General features: G+C 55.5%; 3 protein-coding genes across 4 annotated transcripts in view; 1 reads left to right on the top strand and 2 right to left on the bottom strand.

Annotated features, from left to right (window-relative positions):
* TP73 (tumor protein p73) overlaps positions 1–1,602 on the bottom strand; it is a 76,554-nt gene extending 74,952 nt beyond the window's left edge. Inside the window, exon 1 of one of the 2 annotated variants that reach the window (XM_070385100.1) lies at positions 1,482–1,602. The gene's annotated coding sequence lies outside the window, so the exon portion shown is untranslated. Of the gene's footprint in view, positions 1–1,037; positions 1,171–1,481 lie in introns of those variants that run through there. The other variant, XM_070385101.1, reaches the window with a different exon arrangement.
* A 2,009-nt stretch (positions 1,603–3,611) lies between these two features.
* Positions 3,612–15,598, top strand: WRAP73 (WD repeat containing, antisense to TP73). Its single transcript, XM_005888839.2, has 12 exons — positions 3,612–3,743; positions 7,448–7,600; positions 8,086–8,202; positions 10,282–10,354; positions 11,326–11,429; positions 12,093–12,179; positions 12,484–12,618; positions 12,694–12,771; positions 13,726–13,825; positions 14,479–14,604; positions 14,944–15,135; positions 15,280–15,598. Exons 1-12 carry the CDS (start codon positions 3,675–3,677, stop codon positions 15,420–15,422), a joined length of 1,377 nt encoding a protein of 458 aa, XP_005888901.2. The 5' UTR covers positions 3,612–3,674; the 3' UTR covers positions 15,423–15,598.
* A 1,560-nt stretch (positions 15,599–17,158) lies between these two features.
* On the bottom strand, positions 17,159–20,106 carry TPRG1L (tumor protein p63 regulated 1 like). Its single transcript, XM_070385096.1, has 5 exons — positions 19,799–20,106; positions 19,582–19,673; positions 19,328–19,504; positions 18,309–18,462; positions 17,159–17,673 (listed from the first exon to the last, which is right to left on the bottom strand). The coding sequence occupies exons 1-5, from the start codon at positions 20,006–20,008 to the stop codon at positions 17,479–17,481; spliced, it is 828 nt and encodes a 275-aa protein (XP_070241197.1). The 5' UTR covers positions 20,009–20,106; the 3' UTR covers positions 17,159–17,478.
* Between the last annotated feature and the right edge of the window lie 1,478 nt (positions 20,107–21,584).

Genomic DNA, 21,584 nt, shown 5'->3' with positions numbered 1-21,584 from the left:
GTACAGCGTTCAATAAACAGGTTACAGCATACTTGAACCAATGACCTCCGGTCAGAAGTGGATGGCGTGCTGTTTCACCCGCCCCTTGCTGGTTGATGGTGGCTTACCCATCACCCATTTACTTATGCAAACACGTGCATACTTTGTGCAAAGCCGCTTAGGGACCAAAGGAAAATACAAGCTGTAGCCCATGGGGTCTCAGAGTCTGAGTGACTGAACAACAAGAAGAAGGTGATAATAGCCCCCCAGCCCCCCCTCCCCCCAGTCTAAGGCCTAAAAGGATGGCGACTGCAAAGCAAGGAGGACTAGGAGAGAAGGGGTCCTGGAAAGACGTGTGGTCTCTGGCCAGGCCGGCCCAGGGCCTAATTCTGACCCCTCTTTTCCCTGTTTGGAACAGATTCGGAAAACAGGTGGGTACCCCAGCCAACTCAGGGCCACCCAGAGATGCCACTCTGGAACCTGGCCCCTTGGTAAACCACCCCTGGGACCAGCCTAGGGGCTATGCCCAGTTCCCCTGGTCCAGGGAAGACCTGGGTCTCACTCGACCATGCAGGGTAGGATGGCTAACGCCTCCAGATTGCTAACAGCCCTCTAGAGTGCAGACGGACTGGCACCCGGCGGGGAGGAGCTTGTCAGCTACCGGCACCCGCACCCCTCCGCAGCCAACCTCTTGGGGGTCGCACTCCCTACCTCCCCTTGAAGCTGGGATGGAGAGGGGTTAACCCGAGGCAGGCCCTCTGGGAATCCCAGCCAGGCTGATCCTGGCCCCAAAGGCCGCCACGCTGGGGGCAGGACCCCACATTTCCTCCCCGGCTGGACTCTGGCTCCCTGCCGCCCCACCGCGCCCCGTGTCAGTAGCTGGTCATACTCGAGGGAGACCCCAGGTCAGCCTCTCATGAGTTCGTGCACAAGGTCTCTTCTCACCGACTCCCAGCTTCAGAGCCGCGAGCCCATGCGCTCGCCGCTATGGACTCAGGCCCCGCAGGCGGAGCCCAAACACGCCCAGGCCCCTTGCGCCAGGTCCCCGTGCTCCCTACCTGGTGCCGTCGGAGCCCCGGGAATCGATGCCCGAGCTGCCTGGCGCTAGCCGGGGCTTCGCCGCGTAACCCCTTCGTGGGCTCAGGGCGGGCGCGGGACGAGAGGCGGGTGCGGCCTGGCGGGCGCGGGCGCGGAGGCAGGGCGGGCTCCGGCCGCCAAGGCGGGTTATATGGGCGCGGGGAGGGGAGGCGCCGCGGGGAGGGGTAGCCGCCAGCGTTAGCGCCTTCCGCAGCCGGCCGGCGGGAAGGCAGCGCGGGCCGCTCAGCCGTTGGCAGGAGGAGCAAGGGGCAACAGCGCCAGGCTAGGGCCAAGGTCGCCATCCGGCGCTCCGCCCCCCCAGCTGGCCGCGTCCGAGTCGGGGTCCCGGGGCGCACTCTGCCCCGCCTCCTTCCCGCCGTCTTTTGGCGCGCGTTGCCCCTCCCGGCCCCGGCGGGGCCGCCTACCTCGGGTTGGACGCGGGCCGGGCCCCTGGGCCCTGATGCTGCGAAAACGGGACAGTGGTTCTCGGCCGGCTTAGGAGCGCGCACGTGGAGGGCAGAGGTGCTGACCCCTCGACCCGACGCCTTCCTGTCCCCGGAACGCCGCATCTTCCGGGTCCCAGTCCTCCGCCCCCACGGGCGCGAGACCCCTCAGCGCCGGGAGCAAAGGATCCACGGGGCAGGGGAAGGGCTGGGCATCGTAGGAGCGAGGCCACCCAGGTCTGCGGAGTGCGCGCACTGGCTGTGGCCTGCGGCGGGGGCGGGGGGTGGGGAGATGAAAGTGGCAACCCCAGGACCGGGATTAAGTGAAGCCGCTCGCTTCCGGGTGGTACGAGCCGGGCTCCTCCGCCCTGGGGGGCTCGCCACCTACATTGCTCACCCAGCCGAGGCCACAGCCCCGCTCCGGCTCCTGTCCGCATTGTGGATCTGCGGGAATACCCTCTAGACGCGTCTCTTTCGGCCCAGCGGGAGATGTGCCCACAGCACCCGGGGAGTAATTCCGAACACAAACACTCCCGTGTCGAAGCCGGCACCTTGCTCCCTCCCCCGGCCACCGATTCGCGCGCCAGGGGCTGGGTTTCGTTCCGCGCTGCGCAGGTATGCGCGGGTGTCCACGGCGACACATGGGTAGTGCACTGGGAATTGATTTCTACGCGCAGAGACCCGCTTCAGACCAAGACTTTCCTAGGGCGCCCACACCTGGGGCTCCATAGACCGGTCGCCCCCGCAGGGCAGACGGGGTCTTCAGGGCTTCCACCTAGTTCTGGGGCCTTGGCTGAAGAAACCAACTGGCTGGCGAGTTTTGAACTACTCAAGGCAGCGGGTACCTGCTGTGCGCTGCCTTCTGGTGCTCAACGTTACCTGCCTCAAGGCCACGGGAACCCGCGCGGCAGAGTTACCCTGGAACTGCGCGCAGCCAGGGCTGGTGCACGGGTCAGCACCTGGCCCATCTGGCTGACTCCCACACACCTTTACTGATCACCTACTGCTTGCAAGGTGCGTGGTATGGGGGTTGGGGTACCCAAAGACGAATCACACACAGGGTTTGATCTGGCCGGGGACAAAAACGGCTGGCACCGCCGAGCAGGACGCCTACATGCATCCTCTACCCGTTTGTTCTGGGAAGCTGGAGGGGGTTCCCCAGGGCACAGGACCAGGCCGGATTCGCGCGGATGCGAGTAGGACCAGGCCGGATTCGCGCGGATGCGAGTAGGGCCGGATCTCGGATCTCAGTACGTAAGAGCGGGGGCGGGTGTCCCGGTCCGCGCGATCTAGAGGCGCTGGCTGGGCCTGGCAGGGTCGCGAGGGCGAAGAGGACCAGGAGTCCCTAGTGGGCAAGAGGACAGGCCCGCGCGGGGCGGCGAGCGAGGCCAGCAGAGCCAGCGCCAGCGCAGGAGCTCGCTCGAGTCCGTGCCGTGCGGGCTGCGGCGGGGCTCTGGTCCCGGCCTGGGTGGTGTTCTCCTCGCGGGTCCGAGCGCAGGTGCGCGCGTGTGATGGACAAGCGGGCGCGCAACATCCAGGAGCTTTCTGCGCGGTGCGAGCGCCAAATTCGTTCTCTCTTGGATCAGAGAAGTTCCTAATCGCCAAGTGAGGGCCTCGCTGGAAGCATGTTGCCGGACTTACCCAAAAGACAAACGAAGAAAAACGAATATTTATTCATACTCTATGTATATATAGAATGTAATATACGTACTATGCACCACATTTCATATTCTTGTATGTATACAAATACATGAATACAAATACACAGATACAGAGGACGACACGTTTTAACTTCAGACAAGCGGATAGTTTTTAAGCATATGTGTCATATAGTATTGGGGAACATATTTATCCTGGAAAATGATTCGTTGTTTATCTAAATTCAGCTGTAGTGCACTTTCTGCATTTTATGTGGCAACCCTAGTTGATCGGGACTTCCCACACGCAAGCACCGGCGGAAATCCTGGGTGAGACCAAACACCTTGTCTGCTTTAAAGCGCTGTTGCGCGCGTTGGGCGGGGTAGCGAACTACAAGCCCCACAATGCCACGCGTCACCCGGGGTCCTGACTGGCTGCGGCACGCTTCCCGCCCTTCCGTCACTTCCGGTCGCGGAGGGGCGGTTGCGGCTGGCCGGGGTGGCGGGGCTTGGCGGTCCCCCGGGTGCAGCGGCCGCCATGAACTTCTCCGAGCTGTTCAAGCTCTCTAGCCTGCTCTGCAAGTTCTCCCCGGACGGCAAGTACCTGGTGAGCGACCGCCGGGCCTGGGCCGCAGGCGCGGCTTCCGCGAGGAGGCGCGTGTCCGCACGGGGCGGTGAGGAACCAAGGGGGTGGGGCCTACCTGGGGCCCGGAAGGAGGTAGCAGGTGTGGGCTTCGAGCAGGTGACCTGGGCAGTGGTTCCGAGCAGGGTACCTGGACACTTGCTGCGTTCTGGGAACCCGGGAAGCTGCCTGCACCTCGGTTTCCATCTGTTAAAAGCAGGTAAAAGCAACACTCTCTTAACACTTCAGGACACAGTAAACGTGGACTGTTGTTCTTCAGTCTCTCAGTCGTGTCCGACTCTTTGTGACCCCATGGGCTGCAGCACGCCAGGCTTCCCTATTCTTCACTATATCCTGGAGTTTGCGCCCTTGAGTCAGTAATGCCATCGAACCATCTCATCCTCTGTCATCCGCTTCTCCTCCTGCTCTGTCTTGCCCAGCTTCAGGGTTTTTTTCTAATGAGTTGGCTCTTGGAATCGGGTGGCCAAAGTATTGGAGTGTCAGCTTCAAAATCAGTCTTTCCAGTGAGTTTTTACGGTTGATTTCCCTTAGGATTGACTGCCCTGCTTTCCTTGCTGTCCAAGGAACTCTTAAGAGTCTTTTCCAACATCATGGCTCAAAAGCAGCAATTCTTTGGCGCTCAGCCTTCTTTATGGTCCAACTCTCACATCCATACACGACTACTGGAATAAACCATAGCTTTGACTATAAGTTGTTGTTTGTTTGTAACAAAAGGCAGGTATATAGTCCTGTTGGCTATAAAACAGTTCAGTGCTGCAGCTAACTGTTGTCACCTTTTCCAGCCCCCTTCGAGGGTCTCTACCACATGCCAGATGAATGACTTAGGTAACTAGCATTCTGTGCTCAGATAAAGAGAGTGGTCTATACTCCTGGTATCTGAGTTGCTCATTCCGTGGATGGCAGAATGGTTCTCACATCACTGAGCTCTCATACATGAAATATAAGTTTTGAAATATACAAGTATGATCAGTGTACATTCTCAGAATCTTGGGGGGAAATGTGGTGGGTGGGTGATAATCGGCATTGGAAAGACATTAAGGGAAAAAAATGCTTTTTAAAAACTGTACTTAGTTTCATTAACTATTAACTGATGCATCCTGTTTTGTCTTTTCAGTCTGAGCTTTGTCAACATTCCATTTATCCCTGAGGATGGATGTATTAATACCTCAAATTACATATTTACTTTCTTTATGGTGGCTTTATTCTGAATCACCTAGTATGGTATTCAGCTACAAAATACAAAATATCTTTAGCTTAAATGGCACCCCGAAAACCTTGGTATACTTTTCAGAATACTCCCCAATAAATTTGCTTTTTGGTCATTTATGAAACTTCCCTAGTGGCTCAGCTGGTAAAGAATCCACCTGCAATGTGGGAGACCTGGGTCCGATCCCTGGGTTGGGAAGATGCCCTGGATAAGGGAAAGGCCACCCACTCCAGTATTCTGGCCTGGAGAGTTCCATGGACTGTATAGCCATGGGACTGTGAAGAGTCTGTACACAACTGAGTGACTTTCACTCACTGACATGAAACTTCCAGTGAATTATGGAGACAAAGATTACATTTCCTCATTTAGTTTTGGTACCTTTTAGTTTTTACATTCTGATTAAAATTGTGAGCCTAGGTAGTAATGTTACTGGAACCATGTTCTTCAGAGCTCTATCCTAAATGCTGAAAAAAGTAGGCCCGTGTTGCCATTTTTAACATCTTGCAACAGATTTGATACAGTTTTTCCAAGTGTTTCTATAGACATTTCATTTCACTAGGAGTTTGTGGTAACTGATCACAGCTTTCAAAGCTACAAAGTGAAAAAATAAGCAGGGACAAAAAAAAAGCAGTATATTTGTTCTAATCAGCAGTCCATCTCGCACTCTTTTTTCCCCAGGTGGGACTCAATGGCTTTTTAAAAATGAAAGTTCATAAAACAAAAACCTAACAATCCAGTTTGACCTTGATAAGTACCAACATGAGGCAATTAACATTCAGAAGTCAGTTCTTGATTTTTGAATGATGATGCACTCTCTGGTTAATAGTTAAGTATGATCGGTCATAGAAGTCATTTGCTTGGATTTGGATATTATTAACAAATGTGGACATAAAGTAACTGTATTTTTAAGAACACTATATTAAGAGTTAAATGTTTCCAAACTCAGGTTTAGGAATAAGTTAATAGGTGTGTAAGAAACCCCCCAGCCCTCCCTCTGTCAGTCCCTTTTCCTCTCAAACGACTGCCATACTCAACACTTATGAAACGTCTGGTCACCTACTATGTGGGGTTTTCCCCACACCCAGCAGTTCTCCCCAACACCAGCTGGGTGTCCTACAGTTTGACTCTGTTTTGACACTGTCCACCAGGTGAAGGGCTCAGCCCCACAAGACTGCCCCCCACCTTGCAGACTGCAATTGAAAGTCCAGGCGGTCACCTTTGCTCCTGACCAACTGGATATAGGCTCCATGACCTCCTGTTTGGGTTCCGTTAGTTTGCTGGAGTGACTCATAGCGCTCAGAAAAACAGATTTACCATATTATTAAGGAGTGTGATAAAGGAACAGGTGAGCAGGCATATGAAGAGATAAAGAGGGTGAGATCTGGGGGTCTCGAGTGCAGGAGTTCTGTCCCCGTGGAGCTGGCAAAGAATTCTCCTGCAGTGTGGGAGACCTGAGTTTGATCTCTGGATTGCGAAGATCCCCTGGATAAGGGAAAGGCTACCCACTCCAGTATTCTGGCCTGGAGAATTCCATGGGCTGTATAGTCCATGGGGTTGCAGAGTCAGACACAACTGAGTGACTTTCACTCACTTACCCACTCAGGATGTGGGTGTGCTTGCCCACCTGGAAGCTCTGGACCCTGCATCTTTGGGATTTTTTGGAGGCTTCACCACATAGACCTGGGTGATCATTTACTCTATCTTGAGCCCTCTTTGCTGAAGAGAAGAGGAGAGCAGGGCTGAGAACTCCAAGCCTCTAGTCTTGGCTTGGTCTCTCTGGTGACAGTCCCCCCAGGAGCCCACTCAGAGTTGCCTCAGTAGAATAAGAGATGCTCCCGCCCCCCAGCAGTTTCCAAGGGTTTCATCAGGAGCCTGTGTCAGGACCTGTGAGCAGATACCAGTGTGTATTATCTGTTCTCTCATCACAGGTAGACGGACATTTATGACGTGTCCTTACACTTGCAGAATTTCAGACCTGTATGTTGACTTTCTGTTGGTTTGGGTCCAGGTTAGACACTGAACCAAAGGGAGCTGTGTTCCTGGATCGTTCTCACCGCAGCCCGGAGCCCCCTGCTTGCGCCTCACACACAGCTTGTTTGCAGGTGGTAGAACCAGAGGGGAGCTGGTTGTTCTCGGAGGGCCTTTTGCCAGTGCCGTGTCCTGCTTTAGCATTTGCCACGCAGTGAAGACAGGCGCAGAAATGACGCTGGTAGAGGTCTGCAGTAATACTTCCTCCTGGGGCTGAACAGCTGGGCACCTGGTTTTACATTTACGCTTTATCTTTCTGCTAACTCATCTTTGTTTGGAATACACTGTCCGCATGGCAAACACAAGACCATCTAGATGGAAAGCGTGTGTGCAGGGAGAGGAGGCAACCATCCTGACCAGAGGGTACGCTGCCGTCCCAAGAGCGCCCTCCTCCGGAGCCCACCCCTCCATGACCTCTCCTCTCCCCCTCCAGGCTTCCTGCGTCCAGTACCGGTTGGTGGTCAGGGATGCGAACACCCTGCAGATCCTCCAGCTATACACATGCCTGGACCAGATCCAGCACCTCGAGTGGTCGGCTGACTCACTCTTCATCCTGTGTGCCCTGTACAAGCGGGGGCTCGTGCAGGTACCTCCGGATGGATTTCCCCCCTCCCCCTAAACACAGCCCCCGCCCAGGGCCTTGTTCTGAGCCCTACTGGTACGGAGGAAGGGGCTGCACAGGTCAAAGCCTGTTTTCTTTTAACATTGTAATACTGCTCTAATAGTTTAAGTACTTTTAAAAACAAGAAAGCATGTAAATGTCCTTAATCTGTAACCTAGTTCATTCTGTAACAGGAAGTGTTCAGCAAGCAGCCCAGCTGGTTCCTGTGTTTAGGGAGTGCTGAGATGTGTCTTGCTATAGACCCCACACTTAACTAAGTGAGGTCTCAGACAGCAAAGGGAATAAAGCCTTCAAACCACTCAGTGACATCACTGAGAAGTGTGGTGCAACCCAGGACCTGTCCTTCACACTGCAGGATTCTGAGAGTTGGGCCATCTTTGCCTCCATGCAGCTCACCAGTTGTTCTTAAGCCTGAGTAGCAAATGGATTCATCTCTTTTGTGAGTCCAGGTGTGGTCCTTGGAGCAGCCAGAGTGGCACTGCAAGATAGACGAGGGCTCGGCGGGGCTGGTGGCCTCCTGCTGGAGCCCCGACGGGCGCCACATCCTCAACACGACGGAATTCCACGTGAGTGGGCACCCCAGACACCTGCCTCAGCCACAGGACAGTCACCCCTCACCCCTTGTCCTGATCACTTGGGAGGATTGGAGGGAGTGGTCTAGTGGGGAGGATGTATGTCATAAGTGGTTATGTCATACATGAGCATTATAAGCCCATGAGTGTTGTTATGTAATCTTTTTGCCCAGTTTTAATGAAAAAAGGTTTTTAAAAAGAACATCTCAAATTGTATCTTTAAGGGTTTAGACAGGTCCTTTGAGTCAACAATAGAAAAGAACTTCAGTGATGCAAAGAGCCGACTCGGTGGAAAAGACCCTGATGCTGGGAAAGATTGAGGGCAAGAGGAGAAGGGAGTGACAGAGGATGAGATGATTGGATGGCATCATTGAGTCAATGGACAAGAGTTTGAGCAAACTCGGGGAGATAGTGAACGACAGGGAAGCCTGGTGTGCTGCAGACTGTGGGGTCGCAGAGTTGGAAACAACTTAGCGACTAAACAACAACAATGCACGACTTTACATCTTTCCCTGGAGACATCTGATCTGTGTGTCTCTAACCTCCTCATTCATTTGCTCTTCAAGGCTTGGGCTCCTTTGGGATGCAGGACCCTGGGCAGGAGCTCTGAGTGGGAAGAACCTTTGAAATCCAACCGTAAATCAGAGACCGCTTGGGTGGTGTGCATATGCCTCCCAAACACATCATGTCAGGGGACTATGGGGGGTTTGGGTGTGCTAGTCCTTCATTGGCACAGCTTCTTCCAGCCCCTGCGTGTGACGTGCCTACAGTGGGTCCCCCAGAAATCCTCTGCAGAGCCTCCACTCGGACAGTCGGACCACTCCCTGTCCCTGCTGACCCCAGGCCCAGCTACCTGGCAAGGCAGAGCCACTCACCCCCTTCACTGCTTTGAGAGACTGGGGGGCATCTTGTGTGGCTTTCTCTCCTAGATGTGTTTCTCTGAGAAACATTTTTAGGTTTGCTACTATATGAAAACTTTGACTGTAGCACCCCCCCACCCCCGGCATCCCAGGGCATGCCTTCTTGGACCCCTGGATGCTGAATCCCCCAGAAATACTGGACCGTCCATGGGCTGCTGTGCCTGCTGCTGCTGCTGCTAAGTTGCTTCAGTCGTGTCTGACTCTGTGCAACCCCATAGACAGCAGCCCACCAGGTTCTCCCATCCCTGCGATTCTCCAGGCAAGAACACTGGAGTGGGTTGCCATTTCCTTCTCCAATGCAGGAAAGTGAAAAGTGAAAGTGAAATTGCTCAGTCATGCCTGACTCATAGCGACCCCATGGACTGCAGCCTACCAGGCTCCTCCGTCCATGGGATTTTCCAGGCAAGAGTACTGGAGTGGGGTGCCATTGCCTTCTGTGGCTGTGCCTGCAATAAAGCTTAATTTATCAGGGAGAAAGGGGTGCTGACTGTACTTTGAACTAAAATGCACTTATATTTAATTTTGTGTCACTTAGATAATATTGTCACAAAATGAAAACCAAACACTAAGACTGTTAAATTTAGCAATTGTGGGAGTTCTCTGCTAGTCCAATGGTTAGGACTCAGCACTTTCACCTCCGTGTCCTGGGTTTGATCCCTGGTTAGGGAACAAAGATCCTGCAAGCCACATAGCACCACCAGAAAAAAAAAATTGGCAATTGTAGATGTGAGTTTGACACATTTCTTCAGGCAGAAAACACCCTGGGACTCCTGATACTTTTACTTCAGTAAATCTCGTTTCTGCTAAGTCACTTCAGTCGTGTCCGACCCTGTGCGACCCATAGACGGCAGCCCACCAGGCTCCCCCGTCCCTGGGATTCTCCAGGCAAGAACACTGGAGTGGGTTGCCATTTCCTTCTCCAATGCATGAAAGTGAAAAGTGAAAGTGAAGTTGCTCAGTCGTGTCTGACTCTTAGCGACCCCATGGACTGCAGCCTACCAGGCTCCTCCGTCCATGGGATTTTCCAGGCAAGAGTACTGGAGTGGGGTGCCATTGCTTAGGTGCAGGCAATCTGGACCTAAGTGACTCACAACTCTTTCCGAGAATGCTAAGTTATGCTCTTTCCTTTCTCTTCCTCCCCCTTCCCCGGCAGCTGCGGATAACTGTGTGGTCCTTGTGCACAAAGTCTGTGTCCTACATCAAATACCCTAAGGCTTGTCAGCAGGGTGAGTCGTCAGAGCTACTTAGAAGCCATTTCTCTGTAGTTGTTTGGGGGTTTGGAGACCTTTTTATCCTGGAAAATTTCAAACACAGACAAAAGTAGCCTCAACTATATTTCAGCTCATAGCCAATCTTTTTTCTCTATACCCACCCCTCCCCTGATTGACTTAAAGTACATCCTGGATCTCCTAGTACTTCTCCTAGTCTCAGAGGAGGGACGAAGGGCGTATGTCCACGGTGCCCTCAGTTAACCCCCCACACGCGTTTAACTGCACCTGCGAGCTCGTCTGTGCCCCCTCCCGAATCATGAAATTACTTGATTGTCTTCTAATTAATAAACAGAAGGAAGCATCACATGATTTGAGAGGTTTTTCTGTTCTTTCTCTTGCCATCAGCGGCTTGAAGCTCACATGTGAGTGAAATGCGATTGTTCATTTATTTTTTGTTTTCATAGTTTGTATGTTAGTGTCTCTCCAGATGACACGCATGCTTCTTGGTGAAACAGCAGCTCTGTCACCTAGGTGTTCTCTTGAGGTGTGAAGTGTGGCCGAGGACTCAGTTCACCCATGTGGACCTGGAAGGGACAGTCTGACGTTTCAGCCAGATTCTCACCTTAAATTGACTTCTTCCAAATTTAAATTCAAAAGTAAAAATAGGAGCTGTAGTGACGAGCCTGCGTTGACCCAGCTGAGCTTCTTGCAGTTGATTTCCTGAGAATACAGCATCCTGTAGGGCTCCACACTTCCCCGTAACATTTAGGGGCTCATCAGGGCTCGGGGCGCCCTGTGCATCTCACAGGTTCTCTGTACGTCAGAAGCCTGATCGAGGGTATGGGGACCCTGCCTCGTGCCCACACTCTGCCGCAGACTCGGGGTCTGTGCGCTGCCTCCCCTCTTCAGACCTCTGCCTTCTCTCTCTCCTTCTAATGGGAAAACTACTGCTTCTCGATCCCAGTACCTTTCCCTCTTCTCGGCAGGAATAACCTTCACCAGGGACGGCCGCTACCTGGCGCTGGCAGAGAGGCGGGACTGCAGGGACTACGTGAGCATCTTCGTCTGCAGTGACTGGCAGCTGCTACGGGTGAGGCGCACACCAGGAGCACCAGGACCCTGGGGCGGGGGTGGGGGCGGAAGTACGTTCTTGAAGATCCCAGAAGCTCTTCTGGGTGGTGTGAGAAAGGCAGCTCCATGTTTTCAAAGGTGGGTGCTGCCTGTTACCCCATGGCACGCACACGGGCAGGTGTTCACAGGATCCGGTGAGACTGCATGGGCTCACAGGGTGTTAGCAGTTAACAGTCCCCCAGATGGGAGCTGCTAGGCTTCTTGGTGGCTCAGTGGTATTAGCGTCCACGTGCCCACATGAGGAGGAGTGAGCTGCAGGTTAATACTGACCACGTGCCTGGATGGGCAGGAGGCTGCCAGGCACAGACACCCAGGGCGGGGCTGGATCCCGGATGCTGTTGATTGGCGGCCTCCTTGACCAGGGCAGCGATGTCCTGGGAGGGTCTCCCCTGAGCTGATCTTAAAGGGGTGAGACTCAGCCGCACGGAGGCCTGAGCCACGTCGCGGATGCATGTTGCTCCGCCTATCATGGCAGGAGGACACAGTTGTAGGTGTTGCTGCCCATGGCTAGGTGAAGAGATTAAATACTGTGTTAACGCATCAGGTGTGAGATAGATGTTCGTGTATTTGTTGAAGAAGATGTTCTCAATGTCATCTGTTCCCCCCTCGCCCGCCTGGGAAGCACTTTGACACGGACACTCAGGACCTGGCAGGGATCGAGTGGGCCCCCAACGGCTGCGTGCTGGCCGTCTGGGACTCCTGCCTGGAGGTAGGGAGCCCGCTCGGGACGCTCTCTGCTTGTAGCACTGCTGTCTGTTTCTCACACTCTCTGAACGCCTCAAGCGTGAACTCTGCCTTTTTCAGATGTTGAGCTGAGGAGCTTTTATTACAAGTCTTTAGATTTAAGACCCAGCTTCCCCTTTTCCACAACGTTCTCTCTGCTCCTCCAGTACCATCCCTGTCTCCACTTCCCACCACTGTGGAGGAGGGCAGGGTCTCTGCCCAAGTCTCACTCCCCTGGGGTGGCTGTCTCACATGCCACAGGTTCAGTAATGCCTTCACTGTCTTTGCAGTACAAGGTCCTGCTCTACTCCCTGGATGGCCGGCTGCTGTCTGCCTTCTGTGCCTACGAGTGGTCTCTGGGCATCAAGTCCGTGGCCTGGAGCCCCAGCAGTCAGTTCCTGGCGATTGGGAGCTATGATGGAAAGGTGGGAGGGGGCCTGTGGGGCAAAGCCCATGCACAGCCAGCGCCCCAGAGGCTCTGACCATGTGGTTCTCCCCAGGTGCGGATTCTTAACCACGTGACTTGGAAAATGATCACGGAGTTTGGGCATCCTGCAACTGTTAATAATCCCAAAATAGTAAGTCTGGAAGTGTGTTTGAGGAAGGGATAGAAAGCTGCTCTTTGACTTTACACTATCAGTGTAAGTGTTACAGGGGCTCATGTTACATGACCTTCTGATGCTGAAACATTCTAAATGCAGATGTTCCCGTGGCCCTTGTTTCTCCTGCCATGTTCCCAAAGGGTCCCAAGTGGTGTCCTTCCCAGCCTCCTCCACCCCCATCTCCACGACTCTGGGACCAGCTCCTGCTCTGTGCCAGGCAGAGATCAGCAGGCGGCTTCTTCCCCGTGGAGCCTTCCCTGGGAGGGCAGGAAGGCTGCCTGCCAAGGGGCCCCGGGGCGGACCTTGGGAGGAAGTGGTGCAGGATCTGGGGAAGAGCGATTCAGGCAGTGTGAACAGAACAGCAGGGCAGAGGCCCTGAGGAGGGATCGAGCTCTGTTTATTTGGCAGGCCCCTGACAAGGTGTGGGAGACCGTAGGGACCCAGACAGACAGCCTTTCTCGGGTCGGGGGGTGGGGTGGGACAGTGGGAATGAGGGCAGACACCCTGGCCTCGGGGCAGGAATGAGGGCAGACACGCTGGTGAGTTGCCCACAGGTGAGGGACCCAAGTAAGACAGGTGTGGGGTGAGGAGGAAGCAGTGGGTGGGCCGCTATACAGCCCTGGGGTCTGGATGGGTTTCTGGGGAGCCTGTGTGTGGGCGGACGTCCCAACAAGGGCGGTGACTGGAGGGCCTTCTGGAGGAGCGGGAGTGGGACTGACCTGAGGCCTCACAGGGTTTGCCTCGGGTCCTTCACCCCACAGCCGTTCATCCTTCCCATCCAGCCTCTGGTGACACGTGCCCCCACCCTGGCCCATCTGTCACCGGTCTCCACTGAAATGCCGGCTGCAGGCGGGACCTCGTGGAGAAGGTCCAGGAGGGCACAGTGAGGGGCCATGGCCACACGTGCTGCCCAGGCCATCTCTCTTCCAGGTGGTGTACAAGGAGGCTGAGAAGAGTCCGCCACTGGGCCACCTGGCCTGCCCTCCGCCCCGAGTAGCGGCCGGGCCCCTGACGTCCTCAGAGAGCAAATGTGAGCCGCTCGGCTGGTTGTGCCGCCCTTGTCTTTCTCCGTTTCCTTTCTTTTCATTATGAGAAAAAGCCCTCTCGGTCCAGGGAGACTCCAGATACTCCCTTTTTTCCTTTCAATCCTTTTCCTCTCTGGCGATACCTGGTGGACAGAGTCCTCAGCTGAGAGCCAGCAGGCTGCCTGGGCTCTGGCTCCTTGGATGGAATACATGCCGTGGGTCTCCTGATTGTTGGCTGGTCCTGAGAGTGACTTTTTTTTTTAATGAATGCTGACCTTTTCTTGGGTGAGTGGGAGGCCATCAGAGGGCTCAGGGAGGAGCTGCAGCTGCATCTGTGGCACAGAGGTCACTTCTGGTTCAGTTTCATCATCCATAAAGTGGGAGTAATTGGGGCACCAGAAGAGCCACCGGGCCTGGGCCGACCACCAGCCCTGCGGTGTTGCCGGGCCCGTCACAGCTCTGGGACCACAGCCTCACGTGGGAGGGCGGGCCAGGTGCCCTTACAGCCCTGCCTTCTGTCAGACCCTGCCTGCCCCTGCTGTCACGTGTCCTTGCCCCACAGATAGCTACGCTTAGCTACTCCCCTGTTGTGGGCAGCACCGCAGACCCAGGCCGCTCGCCCACGGGGAGGCTCAGGGCGCTTTCTTTTCCCACCCAGACGAGATTGCCTCGATGCCGGTCTCCTTACAGACCCTAAAGCCGGCTGCTGACAGAGCCAACCCCAGGATCGGCATTGGGGCGCTGGCCTTCAGTCCTGACAACTACTTCCTGGCCACGAGGAACGGTCAGTGGCCCGTCCCGTGTGTGTGCTGTCCCCATCGGCCTCCTCCGGGGCCCGGACCTCCCACGCTTGCTTCTTCCCATTCTGCTGCTGCTGGCGGGGTGGACATCCTGCAGCAATAGTGTCTGGGGCCCATCGCCCCATCAGACCAGCAGCCACTCAAGCCCAAGCCTCCACGCTCTCTGCTCTGTTTGGGAAAGAGCAGGGCTCCAGGCCCACAGGATACGCCCCCCTTCCCCTTCCTGCCCCTGGGGAAGGTGGGCATCCTCAATGGTGAAAGGCTGGGGGCTGGAGCAGAGCAGCGAGGGGTGAACGTGAGCCTGGGTGCCCCTTCCTCCTCAGACAGTGTCCCCAACGCCGTGTGGATCTGGGACATCCGGAAGCTGAGACCGCTGGCGGTGCTGGAGCAGCTTTGCACTGTGCGTGCCTTCCAGTGGGGCCCACAGCAGCCCCGGCTGGCCATCTGCACGGGGGGCAGCAAGGTGTACCTGTGGTCGCCGGCAGGCTGCGTGTCGGTGCAGGTGCCCGGGGAAGGTGAGCATGGGCAGGGACACAAGCAGATGCTCTGGGGAGGCACCTGCCCGTGAACCTCAGGGCCTGCTGCTACACTTTGGGATTCCAGCTGGGTCACCCTGGGACCCGGGTCTCCCCTAACCTCTGGCCACCTGTCTTCTCCAGGTGACTTCCAGGTGCTCTCCCTGTGCTGGCATCCGAGCGGGGACTCTCTAGCCCTCCTTAGCAAGGACCACTTCTGCCTGTGCTTCCTGGAGATGGAGGAGAGCATGCGTATGGCCTTTGGGCAGCGGGGTGACTGCACGTAGGACCCGGGCGTGGTCAGGCCCAGGTGGCACACATTGGCCATGGGACAGAAGCAGAGCATCTTGGGCGAGTTTTCCTTCCAGAGGAAAGGATTTGCTTTCATTTTGCTATAGCAAGGTGTTTTTGTAAATATGTATGGAATAAACTGTAATTTTTGTTATTTAAAATAAATACTTGTTCATTTATAAAATGGCTAATGCTTACTTTTTTAAAAGGTTTAAGTCACAGGAAAGTCTTCCAGGTCAGTTTTAAATTTGGGGTTCACTTGTCTTAGGGGAAGTAACTTCACCCCAAGTGGCCAGTCCCCCATCCCACCCCACCCCACCCTCAACACAGGACCCGTTCTGCAGAGAGCCTGTGTTCCGTCCCTGAACACTCTGAAGCATGGCCTGTGTGTCACGTGGGCCTGTGCTGGAGCAGAATTGGAGATCAGGGCTGTGGGTCCCAGGGCAGCCCAGTTAAGGTCAGGTCTCTGCAGGGAGTGTCTGCCTGGAATGATCCAGGTGCTTCAGGCAGTTGGCCAGGGCTAAGAAGGACACTGGAGGAATAAGGGTTCTTCACCCTGGGCAGAGGCTGGACGGTGGGCACCACCCCTGTGGCTGTGAAAGGAGTAGGCTGTGCAAATCCCCGCAGTGCACATGGCCGGGGTCAAATCCAGTGCGGAGAACATCTCGGCTCTAAGATGCTCTCACCAAACAAGACCCTTTTTTGGTTGTTGCGCCTACTTTAAAAAAGGAACAACACTCACTGGATTATAAATGTCTTTACTAGAAGACCAAAAGCAAAAGATCAAGACCCAGGCAGAGTTGTGGCCCCTGCATCAGGATCATCACATCCATGCTGACTAGAGCTCTGCCAGCCTGGGCAGTGAGGAGGAAAGAACTTGGGGGCCAGCAGTCAGACCACTGTGGATGGACGGGGGCGGTGAGCGATGACTGCCCACGGACTGGGATCTGCACGGAGCAGCAGGAACTGAGGTGGGGCAGGCTGCTTCAGGAGACTAACATGGTTCCTTTCTGAAAGCGCTTCCTTAAAGGCAAATTAAGCAATTCCTTTTTAAAATATGCCATGACAGGACAAACCTAACAGAGATGTCAGCATCATGTGCAAAGAACTTACCAATGTGACTTTCTCAAACAAATGAGTTGTCTTAAAATAATTTTCTGGGAAGTTTTTGGGTGGGCCTGAGAAAGACGCCATCAGTATTATTCACACAATATAGATAAATTTTGGAGAAGGCAATGGCACCCCACTCTAGTACTCTTGCCTGGAAAATCCCATGGACGGAGGAGCCTGGAAGGCTGCAGTCCATGGGGTTGCTGAGGGTCGGACATGACTGAGCGACTTCACTTTCACTTTTCACTTTCATGCATTGGAGAAGGAAATGGCAACCCACTCCAGTGTTCTTGCCTGGAGAATCCCAGGGACGGGGAGCCTGGTGGGCTGGCGTCTATGGGGTCGCACAGAGTTGGACACGATTGAAGCGACTTAGCAGCATAGATTTAGGAGAAGTGTGACTTTAGGTCAACCACGCATTTCCACAAAAGCAACAGTCCATTCAGGAGCTGACAAGGCAGGCCAACTTTTGCTGAGCTGGTGGTCTGCTGGCTTCTTCCATATTAGCTTTAAGAAGATGGATTAAATCTCAAAATGCAAAACTGGACACCAACTGTACACACACTTTCAACAACGGGCACTCGGTCCCAGGCACATCCCTGGATGGAGCGAACGACACAGCTAATCACGTGACATTTATTGTTAACATGCTCCAGGGCTTGCGGGGAGGGACCACGGGGAGCCGAATGGAGACACAGGGGACTTGAAGACTGAGATCCTGGCCAGGATGCTGACAGGTTCCCTCTGCTGTGTCTGGAGCTCACGTGACCATCTGTCCAGTAGCCAGCTACAGTATTCAGTCCACCTGATTGCACTTGTGGTGCCCAGGTCTCTGAAGGTAGGGGGCCTTGACCCTGCCGGCAGAAGGGGAGCTGGGCCAAGGTCTGTCACTCCCAGAGTCCTGCTGGCCGCCTCTCCTGGCAAGAGCCCCACGTGCAGCATTTAGAAGCCGATCTTGCCTCTGGTCATGGAGTAGCCCAGCTTGGCCTCGTTGTTGATGAAGGACATGAGCCCCACGTAGGTCTCAATGAGGAGTGGACACTCCAGGACCAGCACTCCGCCCTCCTGGCCTGGCAAAGGACTCTCCTTCTGGGCTTTCTTAACAGCTTGGATTAACAGAGCCTTGAAACCATCCAACTGCAAAGAGAGAAAACATGGAGTCTGAGCAGACGATCTGCACGAGGTCCCCCACCCCTGGACAAGAGGCCTTCCCAGCCACACCCAGCGGCCCATGGGCTTACCTCCTGGGTGTGGCTTTCACCTCTGGGCTCACCCATGACAGACGACAGCTAGTCCTCACAGACCTCCCTCTTCCGCTCCAAGGCGTTTTGCCACGGGGACCCACCTGGTCCTCCCCACCACCCACCAGGCAGGCAGCAAGCAAAGGCACTTTGCTGGAAGTGGGGGGCCTGTCCCCAGTCCCATACCCCATGCCCATCACCCCCAGGTCTCCTCTCCTGCTGAGCGCACAGCTTGCCCAGCTCTAGCAGGGGCGGGGGTCAGCTGCCACACCCCGAAGCCCTTCTGGGCCCTTCTCCAAAATGACCACAGCCACCGGGGCCACGTCACAGCACCACACTGACCAGTCCCCACTTACCACACAGGGCTATCTAAGCATAACTAAAGCTTTTAAAAATTGAAAAGTTTATTTTCTCAGTTTAGCCACCGTTCAAGTGCTCAGCAGCCCCACGTGGCCACCATACTGAAAAGTGCAGGCCTGGAAGGTGCCTGTCCCCACTGGGCAGCGCTGCTGCTGCCGTCCGTGTCCTTACTTGGCACAGAGAGGCTGTCTTCTCGTCCACACCGGCCATCGGGTGTTCTATGAATGTGGTGTATGGCACGCTGGTGGACCACGGGTTCCATCTGCTGATGAAGGACGGGCGGCTCTGCTTGTCCCACTGGATGCGAATCCCAAAGCCTTCTCGCCTGCAGGGTCAGAAGACAGGGACCAGACTTCACAGGCAGGCCCGTGTCCCAGAGCACCTGCTTGGTGCTGGGTGTGGGAACAAAAAGCGGTCCCACCGGTGAAGATGAGACTGATGATGGCCATTTCACAACAGCCAAGGACCCGCGGGTCTGGACAGGAATGTCATGTCTAATAATGACAGCTTTTAGCACTTTTAAGACACAACAAACTGAGTACTTAGTTAGGCTAATCTTTACACGGTTAATAAAGTTTAACATGTAGTGCTCTAACTAAACAAATAATACTCTTCCAACTTCAAATCCTTTTTCCCAGAATACTTTATTGTTGTTTAGAATTTTGAACTTATCTTCCTGAATTTCCTACCCAAATCTCCACATCAAAACCCTAAAATTTACTGTTTAATTCAACTGAGTATACTCATGTCTAGGTTTCTCATATTTCAGAAAGCTCCCTAACTGATGAAGATCAGCTCTTGAAAGTTGTCCATTAAACATTTCCAAATTTAATCTTCAATAGTATCTGTAAACCAAAGAGATGTGCTACCTTTTTCTTTTAAAAATTAACCACAACAGGGTTTGACATGACAGCTGCCAATCCTTTCTTGGCAGGGATAAAGTGCTGAGTTCACTCTTATCTGAAGAATACCTGTGTCAGGCCTATGCTAACCGTACCCTGAATTCATTTACCACCAGCCTAATAGCTGTCTCTTGTGCCAGAATGCCTTTTAATGCACCCTGCTGGGCAGAAGTCCCCCGGGTCTATTCTAAACTCCACTGATATTAAAGCAAGACGTGCACTGGGGGCTGGTTTTGGAAGGGCTGTTGAGAAGGCCCTAGAGAGGGGCTCTATGTTGAAAAGACTTACTTGTTGAGCGATTTTGGGGGAAACTGGAATTCTCCGTAGGAGATGGTGTCCACCGCGTTTAAGGCCACCCTGACCACCTGCTGGCACTGCAGGCTGATGAAGTCGTATTTGCAGATGAGGAGCGCCTGGTCGGTGATGAGCACCAGCCGCTCCTTTTCGTTGTTCCAATGATCAACCCTACGGGCGGCAGCGGTCACCTCGGCGCTGCGGAGCGCACAAGTGCCCGGGCCCCTCCCCAGGGCGCGCCCCCTTACTCGGTCAGCAGCCACACCCCCTGGATGTCTCCGTCCTCCACGGGCCGGACCACTACGCGGATCTCCTCCACCGCCTGCTCGATGGTGCCGGGCTGCGCAGAGCGGGCGGAGCGGGGGCGGAGGTCGCCACAGGTCCCGCCCGCTCGCCCGCCCCGCCCCGCCCCCGGCCCCACAGGCCCACGCCCTCTCCCGCCCCCGCCCCCACCTCCAGCCTCACCCGGAACACGAAATACTCCTTGACGCGGGCGCGGCGCGTGGGGTCGTGGACGCTGAGCGGCCACAGCGTCTGTCGCAGCGGCGTGCCCACCCCCGGACGCCCCCCGCCACCGCCGCCGCCGCCACTACCCGGCCCGACCTCCTCGCCGGCGGCCAGCAGTGCCGTGGGGCTCGTCCCCGCCGAGTCCACCGAGTCCCGCAGCTGCAGCATCACCGCGCCCGCAGCCGAGCGACCCCGGACCGGACCCGACGCGGCCGCAGTAGCAGCCGCCACCTCCGCCTCCACTTCCACCTCCGCCGGACCCTCGGCCCCGCCCCAGGGCCCGCCCCGCACCGCGGCCCGCGCGATTGGCTCCGCCTCGCCAGTCCCGCCTCAGTCTCGAGTCCCCTCCCGCCCGCTCCGGTCCTGACGATTGGCTCTTCCCTCAGATTTCTTCCACGATTGGTCCTGCTCGCCGCCGTTACAATCGCTCCCGCCCCACCCCCCCGCCACTGCGCCGGAAGCGCACGCCGCGCTCACGCTCACTTCCTGTTTACGCTACCGGGGAAGGGCGGGACCTAGGCCGGTTGCCAAGGCGACGCGGAGGGCAAGCGGGGAGAGGGTAGTCAGGGGCTTACTGCACCAGGTCAACGCTTCTCTATTCATGTTCGGCTGAAGTGCAGCGGATCTCCGGGGAGGGACTCCTGTCCTTGCCTAGAGTGACCGGGCCCTGGACGCGCCCCCCGCTAGAGCTGATAACTTCTCTGGACTCGCCTTACGCCCTGGACGACCGCCCCCTGGATGCGGACCCCTGAAGGGGGAGACCACTTCCCTGGTCACACCTGCCCGGGGTGACTGCCGCCTGGACGCGCCCCCGCCCGGGGTGACCATCCCCTGGATTAGCTCTGCCCCTCCCAGGGGTCCGCATTGCACAGCAGGGGGAGCGCGGGCTTCGGGGACTGGAGGAGAGGAGGCCGGCGGGGCAAAGCCCCTTCCTGAGCGCCTCCTCCTTTCTGACCGCGGGTTCAGGGATGCAGCAGCGTGGACATGGCCCCCAGCGCTGTGTTAAATGCAGACGTGCTCCCCGCGGCGTGGGAAGCAGAGCTCCGACCCTGCACCACGGAAGGGAACACGGTGGAGGCACCGGGCATCATCACTCCACTGAGGGCCGAACCAGGGTTCATTGCTGTCGCTCTGCGCTTGTCCTCCCGAGAGTTAGATGTGTTCTTGTCCTGAGTGAGCTTGCCTGCGGCTAGCGGCATCCTGGGCCTCCGCAGTCCCTGCCGGGGACCTCAGCTCCCTGGTGTTGGCGCCTACAGGCCCCAAGGCAACCTCATCTCCGTCCACCTTGTCCCGTTGTCTTAGAAACCCAAGGGCTGCAGCTGTGACAGTTTACAGCTGCTCCTAAATGTCAGCACCTGTGATCCTGACCTGGTTGGTCATTTTGTCCTTCCACTGCCTGTAGCCACAGCTCCAGCTACTCCCCCCACTCCAAAAGGCTTCTTGCCTCAGTCCTGCTGTGTCCATCCTCTGATACTGGGGTTTAGCGCCCCCTCCCAAGGAGGCACTGCCATTAACTACACTCACTGCTAGTTCTTTGCTGTGTCATACAGTCACCTACTGCGTGTGTGTCCTGTGTATAATTCACTTGTGTTTGTTAGGTCATCCTGTGTGTATGTATGTGTGTGTGTGCTCACGTGCACACGCGCATACCCTATTAGGAAATTTCAAGAAACCAGCCCTTGGCATATGACTGCGCTTTGGAGTTTATAACCCCCAAATTCACAATCCTTTGAATTTCACAAGA

The sequence above is a fragment of the Bos mutus genome, chromosome 16 (genome assembly GCF_027580195.1).
Source record: "Bos mutus isolate GX-2022 chromosome 16, NWIPB_WYAK_1.1, whole genome shotgun sequence".
NCBI lineage: Eukaryota > Metazoa > Chordata > Mammalia > Artiodactyla > Bovidae > Bos > Bos mutus.
The sequence above is the reverse complement of the archived record's forward strand: the minus strand, read 5'-3'. Positions and strand labels throughout refer to the sequence as shown.